Source organism: Pseudogymnoascus destructans, assembly GCF_001641265.1.
Source record: "Pseudogymnoascus destructans isolate 20631-21 unplaced genomic scaffold scaffold_20, whole genome shotgun sequence".
NCBI lineage: Eukaryota > Fungi > Ascomycota > Leotiomycetes > Thelebolales > Thelebolaceae > Pseudogymnoascus > Pseudogymnoascus destructans.
In genome coordinates, this window is record NW_020167539.1 from 378,762 (window position 1) to 396,067 (window position 17,306).

The window sequence follows — 17,306 nt, forward strand, 5'->3', positions numbered from 1 at the left end:
CAAAGCGTGTGGTGTTTTAGCTTTGCCAATGAACCAGACTGGAAATCGATCTGTGCCAGTTGCATTGACACAAAAGACAAGAGAGATCCAAGTCTTGTCTTTCTTTAAACCAGCATGATGTTGTGATGAGAGGCCTCAAGAGAGCTGTAACGCTGACTTCTAAACGATAGAAGACACAGAGGTTTCTTGCGTAAGGTTGACTTGACAGAGGAGGCAGGGGATTAGACACAAAGGCTTTCCAAGTAACACGTTACAGTATTGTAAAGAATACTATATGGAGTTGAGCACGAAGCTCCTATCTAAGGAAATACTATCTACTTATATAGTGGCGTCATGCCAAAGGGATATCCGTGGATAACATGGATAACATAATATCCATGATATCCAATGTTATCCATCACCTGATATTCCGTGGATCACTGTGGATAACATGGATAACATAATATCCATGATACCCGATGTTATCCATCACGTGAGGTTGCAGCCGTAAGTGCTAGCCATAGCACTAGCACTTAGCCGTAACAAGAGCATCATCCTCCAATAAAGGCCACTCTCGTCCATGTTGTAGATATCCTCCTCTTGATATTCCCCTGCCACAGTTTGTAAGGCTCTCATTTCCTCTTCTGTAGAAGCTGGGATAGATAAGGCTTCTCTGTGTTGAACTTTTAATGATATCTTAAAGCGCTTCTTAAATCCCTCAAGCCATCCAATGCTGAACTCTGGGACTGGCTTGCCAGAGTGTTGTGGAAACTGGCGCCAGATATCTCTTGCCTTTGTTTGCAGAAGCTCTCCAGTTGCTGCCATGCAAATAGAACCTTCTCTAAGTCAGGCCAGAAGCCTTCTCAAAGTCGCACGCCTTGTGGTGTATTATTCTCGTCGAGGTGGGAGAAGCATAGACTTAAGGATTCAGAAACAGTTGACTGGCTAAGTTTGTGATTGTATTCGTGGAGGAACCATTCGATGCATTGCTTCTGTGTAAGCTTTGGGTGCTGTCGATGTGCCCATCGACGAAGGGCGCGCCTTTGTTCTAATGTAATACTGTGCCTCTGGCTCATGATCCTAAGAATACGTCACACTGGATATAACAATAATCGGGTGGAACTGTAACGATTATCGTAGTATCGTAAGTTGTGTGGAAATAGAATTGGTTCCCAAAAATATATCGCTATACCAAAAATATCGTTCTATCCAGGATCGTTATAACAGGGGTTTGACTGTATCGACCAAGGGAACAGAAGCAGCCCAATGCCAATGCCAATCCCCCCAATCGCTCAATTCAAGCTTGAACCCCCCTCCCCCACCCACCGCCGTCGCCGCCACCAGCGCACGCATGGTCTCCCCCCAAACCCTCCACGGGACCTGAAAGAAAGAGGAAACCGGCGTGAGGAGAGAGGGGCGGGCGGGGCTGGATGCACGGGGCGGGTCTGGAGGGTCCCACTGTAATGGGAAGGGGGGGGGGGGGGCAGATGGTGATGGGCGGTGGGAGATGGGCGAGGCGGCTTACTGAGTAAGTATCACGAACATCGGCCACTCTTCTCGTCCATCAAGAATCAATCTGCCATACGACGGCCCCGTTTTCGGTTCCGAGTTATGTATGCACTCGGAATCGAAAACGGGGAAATCGGCAACGGCAGAGGTCTAGGGAGGAAAGCTGGAAAGCCGCGAGAGTAGTTTTTAGAGGGTGTAGGCCGCCCCACGGCTTTTGATTTCGCCGGTCTAGAATCGGCTGGATTTGGAATTTAGCCTCCCGCCCGGCGTTCGGCTTGGTGGGATGCATGCATGCTTATGTACATTACCCCACTCCAGCAGCACTCATCACACCCACAGCGAACTTTTTTTTTTTCTTTCTCTGGCGATCTGGTGTGTGGGCCAGGCCAGTACAGTAAAAGATCTTGGGTGGGTTGACAAGGCCAAGCAGGCACGTGCCTGATGCCATTTCCCCACTATGGATTGGGACTTTGGGACTTTGGGACTTTGGGACTTGGGACTTGGGACTTTGGCTCCAGAGCCCAGAGCCCAGTACCCTAGTCCATGTACTATACCTACACCACCCCACTAACAATACATGCTTCTCTGCCGGTTCCCTCTCCCAAGCTACTGTACTCTTAACTTAACCCCCTACGTCTGGTACCGCCCTCTCACATGATGCACACCTGATGCAACCAATGCTAAAAACAAAAAAACAGTCCCAGTCCATACCATCCATCCCTGTACTTCCAGGTACCGCCAAGTACCCAGCCCACACTTTCTTCCAACTTTTGCCCTCTACCACCCCTTTTACTCTCTCCCCTCCCCCTCTCCCCCTTCTCCCCCTTCTCCCCCTTCTCCCCCCCAAACTTCCTCTACCACGACAATACCTAACTCTACCTACAGTACCTACGGGGCTCTTGATGTAATGGTGTAATTCACAACACGCTCACCCAAGGGACTTCCTCCGTCGCCAGAACTCAGCCTGGGTTGCATGTACCTTTATCTGCGCAGGAGGGGTTGGAGGGGAAGTGCATACCTCACCACTTCCTTTCCTTCTACTCTTAGTCCTACTACTCTTACTACTCTTCTTACTCCTACTACTCTTATTACTCCTACTCCTACTACTCCTACTACTCTTACTCCTACTACTCTTACTCCTACTACTCTTACTACTCCTCCTACTCTTACTACTACTACTACTCCTACTACTACTACTCCTACTACTACTACTACTCCTACTCCTCCCACTCCTCCCACTCCTCCCACTCCTCCCACTCCTCCCACTCCTCCCACTCCATCTCGCACTAAGTGCACTACTCACACTACTCCTGCCCTGACTCGGACAATATCATCCGCCGCCCTTCTACTCCCCAGATCCCCTCGTCATCATCATCCTCCTCCTCCTCCTCCTCCTCCTCCTCCTCCTCCTCCTCCTCCTCCTCCTCCTCCTCCTCCTCCTCCTCTCAAACAACTCCTCCCTCACCAACTTCTCCACCATCTTCACTCTCTCTCCCCATCAGCAATCCTCAATCCGACCACGAGACTCTCACCTTCAGCTCTCCGAAATACCAGGAACTCAGCGCCCAACTGGCACGTCGTTGCCACCCGCTCCAATCCCTCTCCACGTCGACAACCCCGATTCTCAACCACCCCCCTCCGCCAACGCCGCAACGCCATGACCACAACCGTGACGAGGTCTAACTCCTCCACCATGACGGTGCAGTTGCCGACCGCGTCACAATCGCTCCTCCAACCTCTCATGCACTCCCTCAAGCTCTCCGACCCCCCCAAAGTTGCCACCGAACATGTTGAGAATATCGAGGAGAGCAGCAATGTCTCCGGCTCCAATGACCCGCCGAAAGACACCGACACCGACGAGGAGTGGTTCGTCGGCAGCATAGACCAGGGCACCACATCTTCTCGTTTCCTCATTTTCAACAGCCACGGAGAGCCAGTGGCGAGTCACCAGATCGAGTTTGAGAACAAGTATCCGCGTTCAGGGTAAGCTTTTGACCCCCCCCCCCTCATTACTGTCCGCTCGTCATCGATCTAACACCCCGATCCAGATGGCAAGAGCATGATCCCCTCGAGCTGGTCTCCTCGGTGCATGACTGCATTGAGGAGGCGACGGAGGACTTCAAGGACCTGGGTTACAAGACCGAGCAGATCCGGGCCATCGGTATCACGAACCAGCGCGAGACGACAGTATGCTGGGACAAGGAGACGGGCGAGCCGTTGTACAACGCCATTGTGTGGCCCGATACCCGAACCAAGAGCTTGGTGCGTGAGCTGAAGGGGCGCAAGGGAGCCGACAAGCTCCGCGACCTGTGCGGGATGCCGCTGTCGACCTACCCGTCGAGCGTCAAGCTGTTGTGGATGTGCCGCAACATACCCGACATCCGCAAGGCCTACGACGAGTCGCGGCTCGCCTTTGGCACCGTTGACACCTGGCTCATCTACCGCCTTAACGGCGCGACCCAGAACAACATCCACGTCACCGACACTAGCAACGCATCGCGCACCATGTTCATGAACATCCACACCCTGCAGTACGACGACGAGCTGCTGGACTTCTTCCAGATCGACCAGAAGAACGTTATCCTCCCCAAAATCGTTCCCTCCTCCGACCCTGAGGCCTTTGGCGCGCTCGTCGGCGGTGTGCTCAAGGGCACCCGCATCACAGGCTGCGTAGGCGACCAGTCCGCCGCCCTAGTCGGCCAGTGCGCCTTCAACGAGGGCGAGGCCAAGAACACCTACGGCACCGGCTGCTTCCTCCTCTACAACGTAGGCTCCAAGCCCGTCATCTCCCAACACGGCCTCGTCGCCACCATCGGCTACCACATCGGCGAAAAAGCCACCTACGCGCTTGAGGGCTCCGTAGCCGTCGGCGGCTCCGGCGTCAAGTTCCTCGAGAACAACATGGGCTTCATCAACAAGTCGTCCGAGGTCGAGAAGCTCGCCCTCTCCGTCCCCGACAACGGCGGCGTCGTCTTCGTCACCGCATTCTCCGGCCTCTTCGCCCCGTACTGGATTGACGACGCCAAGGGAACGCTCTTCGGAATCACGGCGCACACGCAGCGAGGTCACATCGCCCGCGCCACACTCGAGGCGACGTGCTACCAGACTGCTGCCATCCTGGCGGCTATGTACGCTGATTCGGGTAAGGAGCTGAAGAACCTCGCGGTCGACGGCGGCATGTCCGAGTCGGATCTGTGCATGCAGACGCAGGCGGACGTGAGCGGGATCCCGGTCGAGCGGCCGGCGATGCGCGAGACTACGGCGTTGGGGGCTGCTATCGCGGCGGGGTTGGCGGTCGGTGCGTGGAATTCGCTTGACGAGTTGAGGGGGTGGAGGGGACGTGGAAAGAGAACGTTCACGCCGAAGATTGAGGCGGCGGCGAGGAAGAAGGGGGTGAAGAGGTGGGAGAAGGCGGTGCAGATGTCCAAGGGGTGGGTGGAGGAGGATGAGGCTGGGGAGAGTGGTGGTGAGGTGGAGGAGGAGGAGGCGGAGGAGGTGCAGGGCAAGAAGGAGCAAGAGGCTGCTGCGAGGGAGGCAGCGAAGGAGGCGGCTGAGGAGGCGGTTGCCGAGAGGGAAACGCAGAAGAGCAACAGCGATGGCGCGGAAACGGCTGAGCGCGCGGATGAGGGCGGTGGCGAGAAGGCCAGCGCTTAGACGGGGGGTCATTGCCGACGACGACGACATTTACAGCATATCATCATCACATTATACAACGCATATACATCGCATATTATATAGATGGCATGGGATATATATCACCACACGCACCGAGGTGCGGGGTGGTTCAGGGGATTGGGAAACGAAAGCGAGCGTTTTTGTTGAAAAATCTTTTTTAGCGGGCGGTTGGGCGGTTGGGGGATCCGGGAGCAGCGAGGGGGGGATTAAGGGATCTAATGGTCGTTGGATCTGCCCTGTCGCTTCGCTCCTCACAGTCGGGGTTTAGCGCGGGGTAAGCAATTGATGCCATCCTCGTAAAGTCGACACTTGATATGAACCTCCTTTTCTTGGGTTCACCATTGCTTATGCTTCAACGTAAAATAGTTAATATTCTTCGTATTTTATAATACACTCCTAATATTCTCTCACCTTATAGCCTGATAACTACCTCCAAACAGTGGCCAGCTCGCACGAAAGAGAAACTAAGTGGCCCTCACAACACATGCCCCTAAGAACAAGAGATAAAAGACTATTATATCAAGCTGTGTATTAACCGCCCCCTAAAACTCATCCTATAAAAATCCAAAAATTTATCATAATTAAAACCGTAAGAAAAAAAAAGCGTATGTTAACGCCATCGCCTAAGCCACAACTGCGCACTCATACTAGCATTATTTACTTCTCGATCTGCATTGTTAGTTATAAAGATCGCAGGTTGCGAATTTTGATTCAAGTCATATTGTGCTCCTCTGATTTTGTCTCTCTGCCAACGCTGATGCTGACAATTCTAGAATAGAGTTCACCGGAGCTCAACGTCGCTAATCGCTGCGGTCTCAAGGCCATCAATCAGTTTAGTTAATCCCGGATACCCCCCGCATCGAAACCATGAACACACCCCCACCATTCTCCTCCCTCCCCCCCGAAATCCACCACCTCATCCTCCACGACCTCACCTCCCCCCACGACCTCCTCCCCCTCCTCCTCATCCTCCCCCACCTTACCTCCTCCCTTACCCCCGCCCAAACCCGCGCCCCCACCCCAACAACGAAACGCTCCTCCACCTCGCCGCCTCCCACAACCACTCCACCCTCCCAACCACCCCCCTCGCCTCCCCCTCCACAGACCCCAACCCCCTCGCCACAATCCCCACCGCCTCCCCGACGGCCGCACCCCCCCACCGCCGCCCCCCGGCCACAACCGTGAGGGGGGGATGTTGATATTAACGGGCGCTCGCCGACGGCTGCGTCGCCGCTAATGTGTGCAGCTAGTCAGGGGAGGGGGGAGGGGGGAGATGGTTGAGATACTCGTAGGAGGGGGGGGGGGATGGTATGATGTCGGTATTTAGGCGATACTTTGTACCGAAGAAAGGCGGCAAGAAGACATGAAGTGTAATAAGATGGGGTGGCTTGGAATAAAGTTGGGGTGAGGGAGTAAGTGCCTTAATTGACATTCTAAATCAGCAGGTATGCTGGAGTTTTGGGGGAACTAGAAATATTTCGTTTAGCTCTGGGAGGGAAATTCCATTAAGCTTGGCCGTGGGTTTTGGGCAGGTAATAGTTAAATTATAACATGAGGTAAGAAAGGAGCAAATGTCGCTGCTCGTAAATCCAAATGCTCTCTTCTACGGAACGTTGGGATGGTACATGCAAGTATGATACCCCATCAAGGACACAAAAACGACACCAATGCATCTTCTACATACAAGCATGGTAAGTGCCAAGTTAGCGGCATCTGTCACCTAGATATAAATAAACCGTTGGATATCAAACCAAGAAGCCGACGGGTGGGGACTTTTTTGTGGGCGAGAAGAGAGAGGCTGCTTCAAGGAGCGGATTCGGGTCTCGAAGCTCATATCAAATAACCAAACATGGTCGCTTAGCTCAGTTGGTTAGAGCGTGGTGCTAATAACGCCAAGGTCGCGAGTTCGACCCTCGTAGTGACCAGTATATCAATCTTTTGCTGTTTGTGATGGTGAGGGGGGATTGGTTTTTTGCTGGTGGCGGGGGAGGGAGGGAGGCGAGGGAAAGTGAGTGCGTGGGTGAGGGTAGGCGCGTGAGTAGCGTGGGAGAGGCGGATGGGGTTTTGCTAGGGGGCTACGGTGATAATGATATCGAGGGCATATCGGACTACAGAGTGTGAAACGCACGCGAAGTCACAATGCTGGAAATATACTTCCCTGGGGTGATGATGCCTGCCATAGAATATACAGCAACTTTATCGGGATTTTCCTAGCAGAACCTCCGACCCGCGCCAGGGCAGAGCGCATCCGAGGCCCGTGGGTATTTTAGCAGCGCTATTCAGTAGAAGCAGGTAGATGCGAACACAGAGGATTCCTCATGTACTTACTAAATATGACGTCGGATTGGTGGCAGCCGAACTGTAAGGGGATGGGGATTTATGACTGGTTTAGCAGCGATTCCGCCTCGACCGAAATTCTCACTTTAAGTTTCAAGTTCTGTCACTTGGAGCTCTATAACAGGTACAAAAACTCAATATAGCGTAATGGAATCAATTGAATATCAAGAACTATCCAATAGGCCCTACCAAATATTCGTATGCTCCTGAGCGAGTATGTAGGATTCGCAGGGAATCAATCACAGCTGAACCCTCAAATCCCCGGACGTAAGGCTGAATCTTCAATATAAGGACATGGAAGGTAGTATGGAATGAGTAGAATCAACTTAATACGCACTAGCACTGGTTAATATAATACAGAGCCTGTATACTAGCCATATACAGGCCATATTAACCACGTGACACAATGAAAAATGATCTAAAGTATATAACTTACTTTAAAGGGGCATGTAGTATACAAAGTAGTGCATTAGGCTATCTAGTATATTCTAAAAGCAGCACTTGATCTACATATTGTAGAACTAGGAGAGAAGTGTAATGGTGGGTGCACCAGATGTGAGAATCAACCCAAGGGAGGGATGATTTTACTAAGACAACACACTGTCTTAGGAAACAGAGCCAAAGGGTTGTAGCCTAGACTATTCCACAACGCAGCAATCAAGTGTATGATGTAGTGGAGTGGTTTAGACAAGTTGTACAAATGTTGAGTCTGAGAACTCAGGGATAAGTCAGAGGTTAGCACCTCACTGACTTTTCAGAAACAAGGAATAACAAGATCAATGCTTGGAAGCTTGGAAAAGACATAGAAGTATGTGATAGATTTACTGTATTGTCTGCTTGCCCTTTCTTAAGGAAAGGGCAATCCTATTTATGCTAAAGGAGGTGTAGTTCTCTCATTTTCCAAGACTTTCCATGACTAACCAGGCTTGGTAACTGTAGTTGACGTAAGAGAATCCCATAGAACCATCTCCTAGGTTCCTAGCCTATAGGAAGTGAAAGGAGGTCCAAGGTCAGAGTACCCCTATAGACAAATTATGTCATAACTTAACCAATCTTGTGGGTAACTAAGGAGTGATGACGTGTATGTAACGCTGACTTCTAAACGATAGAAGACACAGAGGTTTCTTGCGTAAGGTTGACTTGACAGAGGAGGCAGGGGATTAAACACAAAGGCTTTCCAAGTAACACGTTACAGTATTGTAAAGAATACTATATTGAGTTGAGCATGAAGCTCCTATCTAAGGAAATACTATCTACTTATATAGTGGTGTCATGCCAAAGGGATATCTGTGGATAACATGGATAACATAATATCCATGATATCCAATGTTATCCATCACCTGATATTGTAGGCTGCGCACTACTCGCTCAATACTCGGCTCACTCGCTCAGTGGGTTACTCAGCTGGGTGAGTAGCTGAACCTTTTACTTGACTCGGTGAGTGAGGTCAATACTGAGTTACTCTGTAAAAACCCAGTGAGTACTCAGCTATTACATGTAAGATTTATGCATCATGTGAACAGTCCCTCATACGATTAATACTGTTTTATGGTTAAGTTAAAGTATTGCATCTATCAGCATCACTCTCGCCATCTCTAGTAAGCTGTGAGAATGAATCATGTATATTCCTCTATCAAAGTACCATGCTTATCAGAAGATTATCAGAACGCTATTATCTATTATATATGCTTAAGAACATCCCTCCACCTGCTATTATATATGCTTAAGAACATCCCTCCACCTTGCTTGATGAGGCTGGCCAGACCTACTAATACCTAAAGTATTTATAGGGTCTTGGTGAGGATCCTCGACTGAGCAGAACGAGCTATGAGTCGAGATAACTGTGTATAGAACTTGTTCATAAAATATCTCTTGTGTGAGAATATGATCCTATTATAGGTATTAACCTACATGATTCTGGTAACAATCTGGTAATCCTTACTTGTTGAGGTCGCATTTGATTGATTCGCATTTGATAGAGACTATCCTTACCCATCCGTGACTTCTTTTTGCAAATGTCTGATGCAAGATGTGTTGCCATAGACTTTGGGCCAGCAGACTTGATTGGAGGATGCGTAAGGGCCTTCGAACAATAAGTACAAATGACGCATGGTTCTCCAGAAAGCCGGTCTGCTCTTGGTGATAACTTCTCCAGTATTGAGAACTCCGGTTGGTTGAATCCCATGCAATCTTCGTAAGGAGTTTTGTAGTATGATCTGAGTGTTGTTCTGAGTGTTGTTCATACCATCGTGATAGCTTCCACCACTCAATGAATATATCGTGTGTATCCTTGGTCCATTTGAATTGGTTTAATTTGCCAATATACTCAAGGCCTGGAGGGACTTGATTTAACGAGGATAGTCGTTGAGAAGACGAAAAAGAGTCTGAGAATACATCTGCAATAGGATTGTCAGAATCAAACAACTCTGAGTATTGAGGTGGTGTCCGGCTTAAGGTCGCTGATGACATGGTTGTTGTAGGTAGACGACGTCGGGTAGGTAGTGGAGATCTTTGACGTAGCGAAATGCTTGAGAACCTTCTTCTCATGTTTATTGTAGTACACAGTAGGCTTGGTCAGCTGCCGATTCGTGTTCCAGCTAACGGCCATGCCATTATCACCAGCATAAGCCAGGCGGATCTGGGTAGGGCCAAGAGCGTGGTTACATGGCTGGGTAGCCAGAGGCTGGGTGAAAGTAGCCACGAAGGCAGCAGCTCCCAGAGAGGAAAACATGGCTACAGCACTTACCGACGTCCTGGAAACGCGACGGAATCATCTATTTAAACTAATAAATGATTTCCCAGCTCCTCAACAAGAACATCCTTGTATCTCATATCTGAGCCGTCCCGAGGACACTAGGTAAGGGACATTGCTTCCCTGCATTGTATGGACAGGACCGACGTCTAAGACGAATCTACATCTACGTGCCAGCCCACGTGCAGGCCCACGTGCTAAATCCCTCTACTTTCAAGCGGCAATCTAGCACAATAATCAAGGGGAACCATTGCAAGTCTTGTTTTACGCGCTTAACCGGAATACGGTCAAGGCAGAACACTGTAACCCTTGACATAAAGCTTCTCTGTACTAGTAAAATATTAATGATACGTTCCCCCCCTTGGAAGATCGCGGCAGGGAGATTAAACGCGGGGATCCAGAGATGCGTGCAGTAGCGCTGATTGATGTGGGTAGGCTCCTTGGGAAGTGTTTCTTGGATTTGCTTATTTCAGCTACAACGTTGCTTTCCCCATACAAGAATTCCCAACAGCATCTTTTGTATTTTGGTGAGGGGACATGGTTGCGATAAAATTATATTTGATCGGCAAATCACGGTCACAGTACTGTATACTCGAGCAGCTTGGTAATAGATTCATCGCATTAATACCTCATCAATACACACTCCAAGATCAGTGGTAACCTTGTCAATTTAGAATACTGTAGCTACTCTGGCTGATGCGCTCTAAAATACAGCCAACTGGACGCCATTTTGGTTGACCTTGGTCTTCTTGAGCCCCGGTGCGCTAACGAAACAAGCCACCTTCCTATCATCCGCATTGATACCGCCATGTTCAGCAATCTTTGCAGTGCTCGTAGTGTAAATGATGCCCTCAGTTGGCCTGACAATGATATCCGGGACCGCAGAATCGGTCAGTGGGTTGCCGTAGCCGAGGTCGACGACGCGATCGCCGTAGATGATATCCTCAATCTTTAGGGCTTCGCGTTGCTTATTGAGACCTGCAACTGCTGTCTCTGTCTTGGTTTGGTCCTTGAGGAAGATCAGAGCAATGTCATCGGTGGTGGCATGGATGACGTCGGGGCAGAGACCAGATCGCCATTGATCTTGGCATACTTCGTTGGGCAATGGGTGCTTGCCCGTGCTTGGAGGCCACGACAATCAATGTCTCGTCGTTGACACCCCTAGCCTTGAGTGCAGCGACAACTTGACCGAGAGAAGCATCGACGAAGTCGAGAGCCTTGAGGGGCTGGGGTGTGAAGTCAAGGGTCTTGGCCACATAACCACTCGTCTTCTGTGCAACCGAAACAGCCTGGAAGGACACCAGTCAGCTTCTCTTGGATCTCAGAGTGCTCTGGGGTGGTGCCGTTCATGATCCACCCAATAAAGGCGTTCACGTGCAGCTTGTCATATGCAATGGTCGTATCTGTGGTGACTGGGATGGCCGCGATCTCGGGGAAGTAGCCGATGGAAAGACCCTTGCCTGCGAGGTCGTAGGCGGGGTGCTTGTCAGCATAGGTGGTTTAGTGGCCGGCCTTGTGCACGACTTCAAAGATGGTGTTGACGCGGGAACGCTGGTGAGGGTACACGTTCGTGCAGACTCGATTGACGAGGGTTTACGGAAGGTTCAATGGGCTGATGTCACTCCGGTGGCATCAGCCCATTGAACCTTCCGCAAACCCTCGAGCGTGGAATCATAATCTTTACTCTCATTAAAGGCAACTAGAGAATTAGCCAACATTCTCAACGAGTCGACTTCTCTCAACTTACCTTCAGCACCAGCAGGACCTTGGGCAGTTAGTGCCCGTAGTAGAAAATGGCAGCCAGAACTTTCGGTCGTAGGTACCGTCGTACCAGACACCGTGGGTTCTTGGGCTTTGCACCCGAGAATAGATAATTGCACCTGGGAACAAATCCGAAGCGCAGAGGTGTGTCGGTAAATTCATAGCCGGTCTCGAGGAGCTCCGCAATAGTCGACTTTGGAAAGTGCTGTTGTTTTTGAGAAGCTTCTCTCACGCTTCTCTCACTTTCGCTGGCTTTGTTCAGTGGTGAGCTGTGACAGGTCTTTGGTCTTTGTCTGCTTGGAGATTTCTGGAAGAGCCTGGAACAATACAATCATGCATATAACAGTAGCTCTTCTCCTGAAATACGATAGTTAGACCATCCAGAAAACACATTCTTTGCAACTAGTGCAACATACTTGGGCATATCGGAGCTGTGCAGACCATCAATGCTGATTGCTGCGACATGCTTGTATACCGTCTTGGGTCCCTTCTTGTCAGCAAGCAATACGCCGCCAAGGGCGGCAATAGCGAACAATGATTGCAAAAGCATGATTATGATTATTAATTGACTTTAACAAGGATGATCTGAGGTAGGGTAGGGATTTAACTGATAAAATGGAAGGAAACAGTCCCTTTTTATAACTGCTGCTCAGCGTCGTTGAGGACGATCTTTGAGGCGAAGCTTTCGAGCCTCACCTCTTTCAAAAGCTTGTCCCTTCTTTTCAAAGCTTGTTGTTTTTGTGCTTCTTCTCACCTTCGTTGGCTTCTTGATCGTCTTCCCGCATACATCCCTTTAAGTCTACTAGAAAAGTGGTGATAACGTACGCCAGAGCAGGTCTCGAATAAGCTATCTAAGCCACTTGCTTACAGTTATTAAAACTCACTTATGTCGATGTACCGTGACGCGTGACTAACGACAGAATCATTATCGTCACTATATACGTAGCACCTCTTATCCAGCAGTTTAAGCTCTAGCCTGACATGAAAAGATTTGAAGTGGATCAGAGAAGAATGGGCTGGAGGAGCTACAGGGTCGGAGGCTTACTATCGAGGCACTTTTCCACACCCGCTGTGACGTAAGCTGCGACTGCATATAGGATCGGCTGACCAATTCCCACAGCCGTGGCGCTCAAGCACTTAATAAGTACAGATCTCTAGAAGAGTCAGGAGAGAGCTCGGAGATCCGTGGCTCTGTCTCCCTCCGTGGTTGCTCAGTAGAACACCTTGGCACCCATATTCAGCAGCCAATTTGGCATTTCAAGGCCTCGTGCCATCGCAGTAGAGATACTTAATTGCTAGAGGGTGTTTTGTTGCTCCTGGCTATCAACAATCCTCATGTACAGTTTGTAGATGAACTGCAATAAATGCTATACCACCAGACTCTCTGTACTCCTTTGGGCAATACTTGCAATGCTAGTATATAGCCTCAGAGCCTTCCTGTTGATATATTGTGTCAATTGGACCCGGCATATGCTTCCATAGAAAGAATGTCCGCGCCTGACGCTTTTCTGTTGGTTTTTGTCTATATCGTTTGGTAGAAGAGGAGGATGTGACTAGATCGAACGATTTGAGGTCTGGAGTATTGTGGCTAGAAAGAACACTTAATTTAGGGGGTGGCGATGATGCGCCTAAAGGCTCCATTTTGTCTTGATACAATAGATATTGCAATAGTCAAATACTACTGCTAACACTGAATTTTCGTAGGTAAATTATGTACAATTCAATGTATTTATTTTTCGGGAGTACAGTCAAACCCCTGTTATAACGATCCTGGATACAACGATATTTTTGATATCATAATATATTTTTCAGAACCAATTCTATTTCCACACAACTTACAATACTACGATAATCGTTACAGTTCCACCCGATTATTGTTATATCCAGTTTGACATATTCTTAGGATCATGAGCCAGAGGCACAGTATTACATTAGAACAAAGTGTAATGGTGGGTGCACCAGATGTGAGAATCTAGCCACCCAAGGAAGGGATGATTTTACTAAGACAACACACTGTCTTAGGAAACAGAGCCAAAGGGTTGTAGCCTAGACTATTCCACAATGCAGCAATCAGGTGTATGATGTAGTGGAGTGGTTTAGACAAGTTGTAACAAATGTTGAGTCTGAGAACTCAGGGATAAGTCAGAGGTTAGCACCTCACTGACTTTTCAGAAACAAGGAATAACAAGATCAATGCTTGGAAGCTTGGAAAAGACATAGAAGTATGTGATAGATTTACTGTATTGTCTGCTTGCCCTTTCTTAAGGAAAGGGCAATCCTATTTATGCTAAAGAAGTGTAGTTCTCTTATTTTCCAAGACTTTCCATGACTAACCAGGCTTGGTAACTGTAGTCGACATACGAGAATCCCACAGAACCATCTCCTAGGTTCCTAGCCTATAGGAAGTGAAAGGAGGTCCAAGGTCAGCTTAACATGCAAGTTAGGATGCCTTTGAATGTAAGACCTAATCTTGCCTAAGAGGTAAGTTAGGTCTTTGAAGTTGTGGTTGTTAACGGTTACGCCATTATGCCGTTACGCCATGACTTGCGTTAGGTATGCGGGTGGGTGAGGGGACCGTTAGCACAGCCATTGCTCCCACCCAATCAGCCAAGCATTGCTTATTTCCATAACTAGATCTGGGCAATCATTTACTCGGCCATGTGACCATACTGCGATAGCAGGATACTTCACGTCAACAGGAACCTTACTGTGCATTAAGGTAACATGGATAAAGTTGTCTAGCAATGTCAACCAATTCGATCAGACTTGTGTGATGACGGACCTAACCAATGGTCCGTCCCGCTGTCTGGGGTCTGGGATGATGTGACCCCTTGTTCCCGATAAGGCGTAGCGGCGATTAGGCTACCACTGGTCTGGTCAGAACTACTGAACTACTAACAATATAATTGCAATCAGATTTAATTAGCATCATTGACAGCTGGCACAGAATTGTAGCATTAATGGTTTGTCCACTGCTTCCTCTGGTGGTCTGTATTAACGAACTACCAACTAGCATTTCTTGGCAAGCCTCTCGACGCGCCCAGGTTCAACCTCATTCCTACTCAGAATTAACACCACCAGGCTTTTCCAGCGTGCGTCGCCTTTTTTTGGAGTTTTTATAAGACGGCAGCATATCGACTTGGATGGAGGTATCAGGTTGAACAGTGATATCCACAGATCTGCTGCAAGGTTAAAAAACATGTCGAGATGGCAAGATTCTGTCACGCTCAAGGTCCAAGGCCCTCACAAGGAAGACAAGGATGACCACAAGGAGGCGCTACTCAGTCAACTGCAAAATGTACAAAGGGATATCCAATCTCTAAAAATCGACCATGATACGCCTTCTGACACAGAATGGAGACTTATAAGCGATCATTTCAGCAACGTCCAGAATCTAGAAATGGAATCTGGCTTTAATGAAGAGTTGAACGACGGGCTCATCCCAACGAATTGGCCAATTGAACGCTTATTAATCAGCTCTTCATGCGGCGAGAGGTTTTGCAGCCCCGTCGTGCTAGAAGGACGAGTTAAGCACCTCATTCTTCTCCTCACAGCAGGATTGCGTTTCGAAGGGCCGACATCGAGTGAACTTTCACGCGCAAACAAGCAAGCTATTGAGCGAGGCGAGGCGGAGGCGAATTATATTACAGTGCGTGAGGGCACGCCAGAAGAACGCAAGATCGAAATTGTGTCGTTGCCCGGTCTTGCTTTTGACTGGCTACGCGACAAATACACCAACCCCGATCGTTGTAATGAGTCAGAAACTCCAGCTCCAGAGAGCGTCAACACGGAAATCCTGGAGATTCTCGAGAACGACGCGCTAGACACCTTTACGCGCATGGCCCTCGCCCTACCGCATATTGTGATGTTAATAGAGACGCTGAATCTTCGCTCGACTAGCGGACACGACTTCCATCTCACGCCGAAGGAGATGTTCCACGAGATTCTACCGCAGCTTACTGAGCTCAAAACGTTCGTGTTCACCGTGGGCGACATCTTCGATAAGGCCGAGTTTCTCCCTTTGTTTTATAAGCAGTCCCCCCCCAACATTTCTACGCTTCGCTTCCGCGGCCCAGTCTCCCTTGCCAAATCAGAACATTGGAGCAAATGGCTTGAGGCTTTTGCAAACCCGGAGTACCTCCCCAACCTCACAAGGCTGAGCTTCGTGCTCGATCTTGCGTATGAGGATAAGGAGGAAGGCGGGAAGAAGAGGCGAGCAACGGAGGAAGAACTGAGGGAGGGTAAGAATGCTTGTAAGCAGTTGTTTGACGGGTTGAAGGGCCGGGGGGTAGCTATTGAGGCTTTCCATGATGAATGGGCTGAGGAATCTGTATCCTTTGATAAAGTCGATGAGCGCTGGGAGGAAATTGAGTGATGGACAGTGAGGTCGTGGTTGTAGTTGAATAGCGCAGGCCGCTAATATGAAAAACTCGCAACTCTTGAAGCAGGGCTGTGCGAATAGTGATTCCAGTGAAGTAAATAAGACGTCCCAACATACGCTCTAATATCCGCAAGCGATAGCTTCGTAGTATCATATTTGATCATTACTCGAGACCGTGGCATCATCCGGAGCCTACCAGACCTGACCGAAGAACAGATAGCTGATAAGGACAAGGGCTACTTCCTCGTGTTGCACCGCTTATAGAGTAGCCTGATTCACATTTCCTACCTATCCTACTGAATTGGGTTGAAAAGTTGCATGTGATCATCTTTGCGGCGTGTAATACTCTTGTTAATAATAAATTAGATTACAATATTCTATAGCTGACTGAGTTCTGGCCGTCATATATCAGACATTAGACGACTGGCGTTGACAAGATCAGGATTGGCCTGATCAAGAGATGTTATTCCAAGCAGCCTCATACCAATAGATAACTACTCTGCTAATACTAGAGAAATGTCGGACGTGGATTGGGAGATCATGTTGTTCGGTCTCTTTTAATATAGCCAAAATCTCTGAATTTAGAAACCTCCTTGCATACCTCAATCCAGAGGTCAATAACTGGCTTTTAACAAGTCACAGTACAATATATAAATGGATAATGAGATGCTACGACAATGAACAAAACCAAGTGATAGCACGTGTACAGTCAGCACTTTCAAAGATTCATTTTACCATAGATCTTTGAACTTCTCTGAACATGATTCCTCTAGTTGGCATTATTAGCCACTATATTACAGAGAAGGGAGATCTCTGTCAATTAGTGCTTGGCTTACGAGAGCTCCATGGAAGGCATACAGGAGAGAATCAAGCCCTTATATAATTGTGAAGGTAATTGCAGAGTTTTGAAAT

At 48.8% G+C, this 17,306-nt stretch overlaps 5 protein-coding genes and 1 non-coding gene across 6 annotated transcripts; 4 read left to right on the forward strand and 2 right to left on the reverse strand.

The window, feature by feature from the left end:
• Nucleotides 1–2,691: 2,691 nt before the first annotated feature.
• GUT1 (Glycerol kinase) lies at nucleotides 2,692–5,702 on the forward strand. Its single transcript, XM_024471011.1, has 2 exons — nucleotides 2,692–3,471; nucleotides 3,537–5,702. Exons 1-2 carry the CDS (start codon nucleotides 3,146–3,148, stop codon nucleotides 5,140–5,142), a joined length of 1,932 nt encoding a protein of 643 aa, XP_024321427.1. The 5' UTR covers nucleotides 2,692–3,145; the 3' UTR covers nucleotides 5,143–5,702.
• A 328-nt stretch (nucleotides 5,703–6,030) lies between these two features.
• VC83_07441 (uncharacterized protein) lies at nucleotides 6,031–6,348 on the forward strand (the record flags this gene model as incomplete). Its single annotated transcript, XM_024471012.1, has 1 exon — nucleotides 6,031–6,348. One exon carries the CDS (start codon nucleotides 6,031–6,033, stop codon nucleotides 6,346–6,348), a length of 318 nt encoding a protein of 105 aa, XP_024321428.1.
• Nucleotides 6,349–7,013: 665 nt separating this feature from the next.
• On the forward strand, nucleotides 7,014–7,088 carry VC83_07442 (the record flags this gene model as incomplete). The annotated part of the gene is made up of 1 exon: nucleotides 7,014–7,088. It is a non-coding gene; the product is annotated as a tRNA-Ile (tRNA).
• Nucleotides 7,089–9,200: 2,112 nt separating this feature from the next.
• VC83_07443 (uncharacterized protein) lies at nucleotides 9,201–10,375 on the reverse strand. The gene is made up of 2 exons (XM_024471013.1): nucleotides 9,443–10,375; nucleotides 9,201–9,390 (listed from the first exon to the last, which is right to left on the reverse strand). The coding sequence occupies exons 1-2, from the start codon at nucleotides 10,045–10,047 to the stop codon at nucleotides 9,285–9,287; spliced, it is 711 nt and encodes a 236-aa protein (XP_024321429.1). The 5' UTR covers nucleotides 10,048–10,375; the 3' UTR covers nucleotides 9,201–9,284.
• Nucleotides 10,376–10,955: 580 nt separating this feature from the next.
• VC83_07444 (uncharacterized protein) lies at nucleotides 10,956–12,563 on the reverse strand (the record flags this gene model as incomplete). Its single annotated transcript, XM_024471014.1, has 8 exons — nucleotides 10,956–11,245; nucleotides 11,346–11,523; nucleotides 11,552–11,734; nucleotides 11,875–11,951; nucleotides 12,000–12,017; nucleotides 12,076–12,206; nucleotides 12,257–12,370; nucleotides 12,430–12,563. 8 exons carry the CDS (start codon nucleotides 12,561–12,563, stop codon nucleotides 10,956–10,958), a joined length of 1,125 nt encoding a protein of 374 aa, XP_024321430.1.
• A 2,365-nt stretch (nucleotides 12,564–14,928) lies between these two features.
• Nucleotides 14,929–16,428, forward strand: VC83_07445 (uncharacterized protein). The gene is made up of 2 exons (XM_024471015.1): nucleotides 14,929–14,976; nucleotides 15,027–16,428. The coding sequence occupies exons 1-2, from the start codon at nucleotides 14,974–14,976 to the stop codon at nucleotides 16,386–16,388; spliced, it is 1,365 nt and encodes a 454-aa protein (XP_024321431.1). The 5' UTR covers nucleotides 14,929–14,973; the 3' UTR covers nucleotides 16,389–16,428.
• Nucleotides 16,429–17,306: the final 878 nt, after the last annotated feature.